This window comes from Macrobrachium rosenbergii, chromosome 40 (assembly GCF_040412425.1).
Source record: "Macrobrachium rosenbergii isolate ZJJX-2024 chromosome 40, ASM4041242v1, whole genome shotgun sequence".
Lineage (NCBI taxonomy): Eukaryota > Metazoa > Arthropoda > Malacostraca > Decapoda > Palaemonidae > Macrobrachium > Macrobrachium rosenbergii.
Window position 1 is genome coordinate 3821700 of NC_089780.1, and position 12632 is coordinate 3834331.

At 39.1% G+C, this 12632-nt stretch overlaps 1 protein-coding gene across 3 annotated transcripts in view; it reads right to left on the bottom strand.

The window, feature by feature from the left end:
• LOC136826048 (uncharacterized) overlaps positions 1-12632 on the bottom strand; it is a 158030-nt gene that overhangs the window by 37094 nt on the left and 108304 nt on the right. For all 3 annotated transcript variants that reach the window (XM_067082939.1, XM_067082937.1, XM_067082938.1), the window contains one exon: positions 6251-6341. In XM_067082939.1, the coding sequence (XP_066939040.1) occupies positions 6251-6341 (91 nt within the window). The remainder of the gene's footprint in view (positions 1-6250; positions 6342-12632) is intronic.

Here is a 12632-nt window from a genome sequence, read left to right on the forward strand (position 1 = left end):
ACTGTTGTACAATTTAGATAAAAAATAAAGCAACCTTGAAAGCCCACATAAATTGCGAAATAAAAGTTAAATATTCTGAGTGCGTACCTGTTCTTAACAAGACATGCGCGGAATCATCTTCCAGTGTTGTGTCTCAAGAAGGCAGAGACCCGATTCCCGGTGGAAATGAATCCTTCGCATTTAAATATTTGTCATTGCTTGCAGAAAGCAACCGACGAGCTCTTCTAGAAGGCTGTCACATTCTCTACCATTTCCCGATAAATATTTTTCCTTCGGAAAAAGTGCAGAGGTGGATTTCCCGAGAAAGATTTGTAAAATAGGCAACGGGTTTACCCGATTTCACTCAGTGATTTGTGGCTGTGCGGTATGGCAACAGGACGCGATCATGCCACCAATGGCTGCCAGGTCATTCCGCCCACAGAAGCTGCGGACATGAAGGGAATGCCACAGGGAATGTTTCTCTAGCGATACAGACATTCACAGACATCACAGAATGGGTTCCGACAGACCGCGTGCGGAGATTCCCGCTTACCTGTGCGTTAAATACTTCACCTGAGTATTTAATAACTGCCTTTGTCTCTAAATCACTTTTCATACAGTTTTTTTTTTTTTTGGCGTTATTCATTATTCCTTCTCCACACTGCAAACATTCGTGCTATTAAACTGATGACATGTATAAAAAGTACACCTCAGTTTAACCAGACCACTGAGCTGATTAACAGCTCTCCTAGAGAGGGCTGGCCCGAAGGATTAGATTTATTTTACGTGGCTAAGAACCAATTGGTTACCTAGCAAAGGGGCCTACAGCTAATTGTGGAATCCGAACCATATTATAACGAGAAATGAGCTTCTATCACCAGATATAAATTCCTCTAATTCTTCACTGACTGGTAGGAGAATCGAACGCGGGACCAGCAGAGTGCTAGCTGAGAACGATACCCACCCGTCCAATGAGGAACTGATGACACGTATAGCACGCACTGGAGATGGGATATATTATGTATTATGCAAAAGTACACTAACTGATAGTGGACGTATGTATATATATATATATATATATATATATATATATATATATATATATATATATATATATATATATATGTGTGTGTGTGTGTGTGTGTGTGTGTGTGTGTGTGTGTGTTTGTATAATGTGTATGTACGTGAGCGAGTGTGTATTTAAACTGCTGTTACAGAGAAGCCAAGAGTCAGTCAAAAGGAAAAGCATTTGCATTCAGCGTGTCGCACGTCCTCTCATCACCAAAGCAGCTCTGAGATAACGCGTGAAACAATAAGATGGACAGAATGCAGTTGTAGACAAAAACATAACACGAAGCGTACTTTTCCACCGAACTGTTTCACTACACAATGCTCTCGGCGATTTCTCAACTCTGTGCTGACGTCTCTTCAACAAATAAACGTAGGAGGACTGTGGACGGCTTGCTCCTCGGGGACTGAACCTGGTACCCCTTGCTAGTGGGGACAATTATCCTGACGACTGGGATGATATAGATATATATATATATATATATATATATATATATATATATATATATATATATATATATACATCTGAGTGTAGCCTACATATAGCGCATATATATAAATATATATATAATATAATATAATATATATATATATATATATATATATATATATATATATATATGTATATTTAATATATATATATATATATTTATATATTTAAACATATATATATTATATATATCTATATACACATATATACATAGGCCTACAAATATATGCATATGGATGTATGTGTGTGTGTGTGGGGGGGAGGGGAGTTTTGAGTAGATTTTCATATATTCTATTTATAGGCACATTCGCGTATACTTGCGTACACGTATATGATTATCTGGTTATGCATAAATATATCTTCGAACGCTTTTTCGTATTTTATGACAGCTATATAACCTTTTCTCGTTAGAGCCTCGTCTTTCTCCCTTAAGATGCAGGGGACGGAGGCGCCGCGCGCCCAATGAATGTAAACAAATAGATATGAAAATGTAACTCGAGGGTTACTGAGAACAGCTGGGACTAAACATGATACAATCGCCTGGTAAATGGTGCGAGACGAGACTGCACTTTCGGGCTTTCTCCGGAATGTTGGACGCTTCGAAGCTAAGGAACACAGCGTTTCGACCACAAAGAAAAACTGCTATTCCTTTATGAACTGAATCCCGAACGAAACGTGAAAATTAAGCAGAGTTTGGCAAACTCTTTCACCGTACCATTTATGACGTGCGGGTCAAACGTTGATGGTATCGTTATCAGATGCTGATTATCATAATCTGGGTCGTCACTGCCTTTCAGATCATTATCAAAAGGCAGTTTCTATCGGACTGGGAGGAGGAGACCATCACATGACGCATGCTGTAGGGTCTTCACTTTTCTCCCTCAACCTTTTTTCACGAGAATTTACTGCACAAATATCAGACTTCTGGTCTCCAATTAACTGTGCACACATCATGAATAGTGCTGGTGATAATAATAATAATAATAATAATAATAATAATAATAATAATAATATAACATCTGTCTTTTAAGCTCTCATTTTTGCGAAAGCATCTCCTCATCAACAGTTTGTTTAAGTTTTCAAAAATATGAAGAAATTTCATAATTCATGATCTCTAATTCTATACGTAACGTTCTAAGGATTCTTCGTGTTTGATTATTTTCTTAACTTTTATTTTCATCACGATCTTCAGTAACCGAAAACGGTGAATCAAGATATCGCCACAGGCCAAAACTCTATGGAATTTGCACTACGTTTCTCTTCTCATCACATTTCTATCCACAGCTTTCGGTCAGAGGTTAAAAGGTTTTACAGAGAATTGGGGTGCATTATCAAAAGTTTAAATTGTAAACCTTAAATACAAACACACATATATACACATACATATATGTGTATATATACATATATAAATATATGTATATATTTGTATATGTATTTATATATACACTTATATATGTATATATAGGTATATATAAGTAATGCCTACAGTGCGCCGCATGAGGTGCACTGACGGCACTCCCCCCTACGGGATGAGTAACTGTGGAGGATAAGTAAGTATACCTTAGTTTAACCAGCCCACTGAGCTGATTAACAGCTCTCCTAGAGAGAGCTGGCCCGAAGGATTAGATTTATTTTACGTGGCTAACAACCAACTGGTTACCTAGTAACGGGACCTACAGCTTATTGTGGAATCCGAACCACATTATAGTGAGAAATTAATTTCCATCACCAGAAATAAATTCCTTTTATTCTTCATTGGCCGGTCGGAGATTCGAACTCGCGCGGCCAGCAGAGTGCTAGCTGAGAACAGAACCCACTCCCCCAACGAGGAACTGTAGCTGTGGAGAGGGTGGTAGCTGAATCTACAGCAAAGAAAGCAGCATTGTTGTGAATAAACGTATATGTTCATTAGATAGTTTCTCCTGACCTCGAGGTGTTTCCAGAGATTCATTCAGCAGCCCCTTTGTGTCAATACAACATCCTCTGTATTTCATCTGCCTCCATTTATTCATCTCCAAACTTCCTAACTGCCTAATCATTCCACCAACTTTACCTCTTCCATTTTCTCCACGTGAACAAACCATCTCAATCTTTACATATCTGTCCTTCAACCCACCTTGCTACATAATGCGTAGATCATTTTTCAGCTAAAGCGTTCCACTTTTGTCATTCCATCTGCATTGAACATACATTCCACAAAAGTAAGAAAATAAATGGCTCAAAAACTTCCTGAACACCAAAAGTCCAACTTTTCTATACACCGTTCTCCATCTGGTTATCATGTACAGAACACTAATATTCTAACTCTAACATTAACTTTTAATATTGTCATAACGTAAACGTTTTCAAACTCTGATGAAGAATTACTGTCTTCAAGGAACGACATCATATCCACAGACATGATTTAGTCCAAGTCCATTCGCAATCCCTTCTATTATCCTACAAACCGGCACCGAATTGTCGTTCTCTCTGAGATCTTTCGTGGGTCTATTTATGAAAATGTTAAAAGGACAAGCCAATAGCTTCCATATTTAGCAAACGTCTCGCTTTCGCTATAAAAACTTAATTACCGCAAATAAATAACATTTTACCAAATACATCCTCAGCATCCTTTACCTCCACCTGCTCCTTTCCCTCAACCCACACTGTTCTTCTCCTGTCAGCCCTTCTGTTTCCTGTTTAACTTCTTCAGTCACAACTGTTCAATGGTCCCTCCCAGATATGTTTAGCAATGCTGTGTCCCTACGATTCTCACAGTCTTTTCCGCCATGCTGCACTGTATATTGGCAATGATTCCACTTATGCATTCCTCTGAAACCCCGTCCTCGACAGGACTCACTGTTCACCCTCGCCACACAGTATCACATTGTATTAACTGCTATTGTCCTTTTAGTTTTCTGTAAAAGAAAACTTTTGAGATGGCTATTTGTCTGTCCGTCCGTACTTTTTCTGTCCGCCCTCTGATCTTAAAAACTACTGAGTCTAGAGGGCTGCAAATTGGTATGCTGATCATCCACCCTCCAATCATCAAACATACCAAATCGCAGTCATCTAGCCTCAGTAGTTTTTATTTTATTTAAGGTAAAATTAACCATGATCGTGCGTCTGCCAACGCTATAGTAAAAGCCACCACCGGGCCATGGCTGAAAGTCTCATGGGCCACGGCTCATACAGCATTATACGCTGTACAGAGAACTTGATTGCGCCGTAGAAACTTCGGCGCATTTTTTATTTGTTCTCAATACGTATTATGTGAAATGTCTTCCTCACAACAAATGTCAGAGTTCCGGTTACCTCTCCAACTACTGTCCCGTTCCGCTGCGGTTCCTGTCCTCTGCCCCGACAGCTTCAGAATGCTCAGATCTTTGCAAGAAAGAATTCTTTCGGCGCAGCCTCTCTCCATTTTCTTATATTTTCTGTGTTCAATGACTTTCCTCCATTGCAACGTCTTTTCTCTTTAAAGCTCTCGCTCACGTTCGCCCTCTGTTATTCCTTTCCATCTTTGACTAGTTCTTTATCTTCCTGTTCCTTCCCGAACACGTTCCTTCCTTCTGCTCTGCAATTACACTTTAAACAATCTCATGCTTCCTGCGCTAAACCTCGCGTATTACTGTTCCACCGTGCCTTCATTATCTCCAACCTCTATTTACTATTCATGCTCCTTTCCGGTCAGGTTTAGGCTCCCTGTCAAGGGAATCTGGTCTCCTTATCTGGAAGATTGCTGGTCTCATAGCCACTGGCGGATCAAGAAAAATTTCATGGGGGGAGCCCCACCAATTTTCTTATTATACATACATACACACACATACATATAATATATATTATCATTAAGATTATTATTACTATTATTTTTTTTCTCAAAATTTTATTTCTGTAAGGGATTTTTTATATTTTTCATTTTTATATTTCTCATTATGTTGTTATTATCTAAATCTTCATTATTATTATCATTTTGTCATTTTTTTCATGTGGGGCACGTGCCCAGGTGGCCCCCCAACTTGGATCCGCCAGTGCTCATAACAACTCTTGGTTCCCAGATTTCGAAAAATATCAAACTTCCACATGTGAGTGATAACTTTTCTTGATAAAAACCTTAGTATAATTTATATGTAAGGCGACGTAATAACACAACAACAACAACAACAATAATAATAATAATAATAATAATAATAATAATAATAATAATAATAATAATAATAATTATTATTATTATTATTATTATTATTATTATTATTATGATGTAGGCCTACATGTCAAGAATACTTGTCTTCTGTGGAGAGGGTGGTAACTGTAGTGGCAGCGGCATATACTGTAGAATTTAGGCCGGCATATACTGTAGAATTTAGGCCGGCATATACTGTAGAATTTAGGCCGGCATATACTGTAGAATTTAGGCCGGCATATACTGTAGAATTTAGGCCGGCATATACTGTAGAATTTAGGCCGGCATATACTGAAGAATTTAGGCCGGCATATACTGTAGAATTTAGGCCGGCATATACTGTAGAATTTAGGCCGGCATGTACTGTAGAATATAAGTGCACTGACAGCACTACACCCTACAGGGTGGCTACTGTGGGAGGGTGGTACCTGAAGCAACAGCATAGAAAGCAGCATTACTGTGAATAAATGACCACAAGAAAGAAAAAAAGAAAGTGCTGTGAATATAGGTCTAAGCTCAGTTCTGCTACCATCAATGAAGACGATACTCACTACAGGGTGGAAGATGTTGATAGCAACGCCATCCCCGAAGACAACCGTCACGTTTTCGCCTCCGTAGTCCTCTTCGCTGTAATAAATCCACCTGTTGTTAAAGAGAAAATTGGAAAAATAAAGTCCGCGGTAGTATTGTACGTATGTCTATTGCTATGTACAGGAAGCTTTCGCCAACTTGATCAGTTGGCTTCTTCAGCCTGAATAAGCATATAGAAATAATATTATACATAGGGCCGGAGCTGAGGCTCGAAGTATACGTCACGAAGGAAGTAATAGGGAAAGGCATCCTCATCCTTTAATAGTTTATTTTCAATGCCGATGTTTCGCGACGAATTCCAAGTCGCATTTTCAAGGCTATAAAATATAATTTGCAAACATTAATAACTCAAATTAATTTCTGGAGATACGCAATGGAAACAGCCCTTTTACGAAGTAAAAACATTCAAAACTAGACAACACAAATTCAAAGATAAACCCATTTTAAGTAAAAGGAGTTCACTAAAATCTTTAAACAACCTACCTATACTAAAGAAAGAGCAAGACTAACATATTTTTTAATAAATAAAAACAGAGTGAGAAAAACCAGTTGCCAACCTAGGCTATAAACAATTTTACTGAAGACGATTGAGTATTTAACGACGGTACAGTCTTTTTGATAATTATGGACTCTGGGATGTTGTTGTTCTCATATATTACATATATGACAACATCTTTGAAAAATGGAAGTTATAAAACAGCTTGTTATTCCTTCAGCTGACTCCAGAATTGCTCGATAGTCTATCAGCAATTCTCTGGGAACGTGGTGGCACAGTAGAGGCTGACATATTGGTCATTTGTCTGCTGCTTGTTGGGTCTCCGAAACTGGTGAATTTGGTGGTTCTTACGTTGTTTAATACTACTGCGGACTTATTTTTCCATTTAAGATCACGAGAAAGTGATGATATCAAATAAAGAGATCGATGTTCAGGTTTCCATCGTTCAGTGAGGGACGACTGAATCAAAAAGTTACATTTGAATCAGTTTCACCAATATTCACTCTCAATTAAATCATTAAACCACTAGCAAAGATGGCACATGTTTAGAGTAAACTAGAAGAGCGATTCCATTTGTTCATATATACTGTGCAGTAAAGGTCTGTTTCCCCTATGGAAGCCTATTCCAAAATTTAAGATATGGAGTAGGTCGTCACTGCTGAGTATGACTGGTTGGGTTGAGAAATTAATTATTTTATTTGAGTTTCATTCATCGTTTAACAAAAAAACTGCGATGTCACTTTTGGAAAGAGAGAGAGAGAGAGAGAGAGAGAGAGAGAGAGAGAGAGAGAGATGGTCGCTCCCTTCAAAGGATAAGAGCGTAATGCTTTGTTGTTCTGAGGTGATGTGATGGGGGAGGGCAGGGGGGGGGGTGTCGTTTTGTAATTGGAGAGCGCCGAAGCGGCAAAGCCTCAAAAGAAGATATCTGTCGAAATTTACGAGGGTTCTAATGAAATCCAAGTAGCATTAAAGAAGGAAAATGTGGGAACCAATATAGCGAGTTACACCTTGTAATTTTCGCGTGGGCTAATGACGGGGCCTTCTGTTTTTCGGCGGGATGTTGGCCTATCATCCTCGCTGTGTTTGTTGTTGTTTGAAAAATCGCTATTGCTTCGCTCATGTTCTGGGTGTGATTAACAACCTCCACATTCTCTCATTTCCCGCGTGCGCTATTAAAAGGCTATCAGTCGCCCGATGTTCGCCTGGTTTTTCCTGTTGATAGTACTGCTTCCGAGGAGACACTTTTCAATATCTTTGGTGCCGTTTCAAAATACAGTTCCATTCTATATCATTTTCCAGTCACTAAGGTACCACACGGTTAAAGTACTAGTGAGACTACGCCATGAAAATTTTATTTCCCCATTCAGCTACGGACAAAAACACTTTCTTTCACCTGTAATTTATCCTCCGCCATATGCACAACAACATTACCAGAAAGGCTACGAGACGGTGACTTGAATAATGAGACTACGGATGGCGTTTATCGTTTCATAACCAATGTGACTGACGTAGTACTATTTCTCTCTGAATAAAGTCCTGGAGTTTGTAATGTTTGTTTCATCTCGCTTCATACTTGCTTTATTTCATATGCTAGCTTTCTGACATATACGCAAGTCTTGCCCCCCTAGAGCAGACATTGCAGTGGCCTATTTGTTTTGCTAAAGCTGTTGCATACTTGCTTTATTTCATATGCTAGCTTTCTGACATATACGCAAGTCTTGCCCCTAGAGCAGACATTGCAGTGGCCTATTTGTTTTGCTAAAGCTGTTGCATACTTGCTTTATTTCATATGCTAGCTTTCTGACATATACGCAAGTCTTGCCCCTAGAGCAGACATTGCAGTGGCCTATTTGTTTTGCTAAAGCTGTTGCATACTTGCTTTATTTCATATGCTAGCTTTCTGACATATACGCAAGTCTTGCCCCTAGAGCAGACATTGCAGTGGCCTATTTGTTTTGCTAAAGCTGTTGCATACTTGCTTTATTTCATATGCTAGCTTTCTGACATATACGCAAGTCTTGCCCCTAGAGCAGACATTGCAGTGGCCTATTTGTTTTGCTAAAGCTGTTGCATACTTGCTTTATTTCATATGCTAGCTTTTCTGACATATACGCAAGTCTTGCCCCTAGAGCAGACATTGCAGTGGCCTATTTGTTTTGCTAAAGCTGTTGCATACTTGCTTTATTTCATATGCTAGCTTTCTGACATATACGCAAGTCTTGCCCCCCTAGAGCAGACATTGCAGTGGCCTATTTGTTTTGCTAAAGCTGTTGCATACTTGCTTTATTTCATATGCTAGCTTTCTGACATATACGCAAGTCTTGCCCCCCTAGAGCAGACATTGCAGTGGCCTATTTGTTTTGCTAAAGCTGTTGCATACTTGCTTTATTTCATATGCTAGCTTTCTGACATATACGCAAGTCTTGCCCCTAGCAGAGCAGACATTGCAGTGGCCTATTTGTTTTGCTAAAGCTGTTGCATACTTGCTTTATTTCATATGCTAGCTTTCTGACATATACGCAAGTCTTGCCCCCCTAGAGCAGACATTGCAGTGGCCTATTTGTTTTGCTAAAGCTGTTGCATACTTGCTTTATTTCATATGCTAGCTTTCTGACATATACGCAAGTCTTGCCCCCCTAGAGCAGACATTGCAGTGGCCTATTTGTTTTGCTAAAGCTGTTGCATACTTGCTTTATTTCATATGCTAGCTTTCTGACACAGGTGCAAGTCTTGAGCTCTAGAGCAGACGTTGTAGTGGCCTACTGGGTGCATTTGCTAAAGCTGTTTCAGCTAAGTTTCCGCGAACAGGAGTCACGTGGCGGATGATCAATTCCCTCTCAGTGATGTGAATGCCTCCCCACATTGCGAAATGAAACAGAGTTATCCATAATGGCGAGTGACTCTCTCCCTTTTTGGTCTGAGGGCCATTACCTATTTTTCTTTTGGAATCATTGGCGCGTCAGTAACTGTTACTGCTATCTTAAATAATGCCTTATTTATCATGCTCTCTGTATTATAAGTCCCACTATCCATGAATATTCGATACATTAATTTTTTTCTGGTTCTTATTCATCTTTATTACGTACAGCCAGGCAGATCTGGAGAAATGAAACTTAAAACCGAAAAAAACATACAATCAATTATGTTTTTTGTGATCATTCACTTTCATAAGGGCAACATACGTAATGGAAACATGGCAAAGAGGAAAGGCAAAGTTATGAACGGCGGTTTAAAAGCTTCTCCATTGTTCCGCAAATAGACTTTATCAAAGTCGCTCCCCTTTATCGTCACTTGTATTTTTACGAAAAAGTTTTTTGACATATACCAACTTTCATTATAAAAGGTAATCAAAAATACAGTTAGGGATTTTTCTAAAACATACTCTTCAACATTTCTGTGCAGTGCTGTCAAAGGGGGTTCAACTGCCTCTCTTTCTCTCTCTCTCTCTCTCTCTCTCTCTCTCTCTCTCTCTCTCTCTCTCCCTACCTGACGGTCTGCAAGTGTTCCCTCGATACAATGAAGCTGTTTAATTATCCGTGGCCGAACCTGGCAAAGCTTTCGTGCCGATATCCTAAAGGTTAAAACAGAGAACGGTCCGCCTTATTTAATCATCACATCTCTTATTCGCCACTTGGCAGCTGAAGAAAGCGAGAACATGAATAAAAGAAAGAGAGAGGAGAGCAGCGACGCTGCGAGAGAAAGAGAGGCGAGGCGTTCACAGCCACCCTGGACGCGTCAAGAGCAGTGTCACCATGATATATTCAGGCTCATAGCCTTGACCTGACCAGGTTATTTTGCTCTACGCTCTACTCCATGACCGTTTGACCTCCTGCGGTATGTTGCTGACCTTTTTAACCGAATGGCCACTTGTAACGGATGCTGATACCAGCGTTCAACTCAGGTATCTCCTTCGCCTAGTCTTTCAGTTGGACTCCTGGTTCAAAAATTTCCTTTTTTTCATATTTTCCACGCGGTGGTGCTTGAATCTGTATCGAATTGACATAACTCTGTTATGAATAGAAAAAAGCTGAAATTATGAAGTTTAAGGCTTTTTAATGACCTCTGAAATGAGGGAGACATTTCTGTTTTCGTTGTCTGTCACAGTTTTATTTAATGTAACTTAAATATGTTTGTGTATTGCTGCTGAATGGAGAGGTCTGACACAGGATTTTGACAGCAGAGAGTCTGTTATTGTTCATTGTTGTCATTATTTAGTCAGATCATGTTAAGCATGTTCTTCCCAATATGTTTAAAGCAAATATAGTTCAGCAGCTTTGTCTAAGCACTAGGCTGCTTGCACGTGAGACACATAACAAAAATTGATTGATTTTCCTTAATTTAGACCGTCAAACCAAGCACTAGCACTTTCGGCCATTCAGCACCTAAAACAGTGAAGAGAAAGAGGTGAAGTGGTTGGACAGCAGAGCCTAGAGATCTAGTAAACGAAGGAGATGAAGTACAAGGACCTAAACGGGGAACTGGGAGAACACCCTCAGTTGCACTGAGAGGTAATAGCCAGAGGCGTCTGACAGCAAGACTGCGGAAAGGAATCGGCAATGGAGATAAAGTAAGAGGCTAAAAAGTAGAAGCAGCTCGGGGCCGAAGGGACGCTTTACCACGCGAGGTAAATTGACGGCATGATGATCATGATCATGATCATGATCATGATCGAGGAGGCATTCAAATAAAAGCAAACTTCACGCCAACCGGTGCTCTCAGTTTGAAACTTGGTTTTCAGAATGTTTAGAAAACATCAGTTTCATAATTAAAATTAACTTGCGTTATAACGTAGCTCATAGGACTCCTAATGACCCGCATAGAAAGAGATTAAACTAATTAAAATGTGCCATTTTTTCATTTTCTACTTTCCTATATATTGCTAAATTGAAAATATACATTTACAATGACAATTTTGTAATGAATTAAAATTCTTGTGAAAAATGTACAAAAATGGTTAACACTTGATCAGACCCATTCTCACGGTGAAACGTTCTGTGCAAGGATTTGGTAGGCAACAATACTTGATGAAATTCTTGAATTCCTTGTAATCAGCCGAACAAAACTTTCTGTCTGTAAAACCACTGTGATCAGTTCTCCAGGCGCCTTAATTCTCTTAATTGCGTGGCAATCTACCTCTGACTCTGACTGGTTGTCTCGCAGTTGTCCTCACGGCAAACACTTCACAAAATGATTTCAAGAAAAACTATTTCTTTATTAAGATAAAACACTGAATAAATTTCTCTTATAAATGAAGCACTCATATAAATTCGTTTGGTTTTTCCGAACTGGCGATACTGCAAAGATGTCGCTCTTGCAAGCAAACTTTGCTTTTATGAACTTGGTGTTCGCACAAAGTCATTAGTGTCGTAAGCAATGCCACAATTGACTTAATTTAATTTCAAGTTATGATTATGATAAACACGTCAGCTCATTGCCTGCTATATATTATTTGCTCCTCTTGCGATTGGTAGCTCCGAGAACTAGCGGGATTTTACTACACTCACGAAATATTGCCACATGTCACTAACTTGCAATGCTCTTCTGCAATTATTCTTATATAATTTATCCATCCACACCTATCGAAATTGCTTACAATTTTAATGGCATCAAGGTAGACATAATTTCTTCCACTTAAATGGAAAGGCATTAACGTAGGCTTGTTTATAAAGTGAAGCCATTGTTTCTATAGCGTGAGGTTGTGCGCATGAAAAACAGGGGACTTTTACCGGGAAGCGATTGAGGAAAATGTTTAGTGAGGTAACCATAAAATCTCTCCTTATATTTTAACTGAAAATAGATATATACCGTTACTTTATTCACTCTTAAAAATTATTTTATTTTCTTTT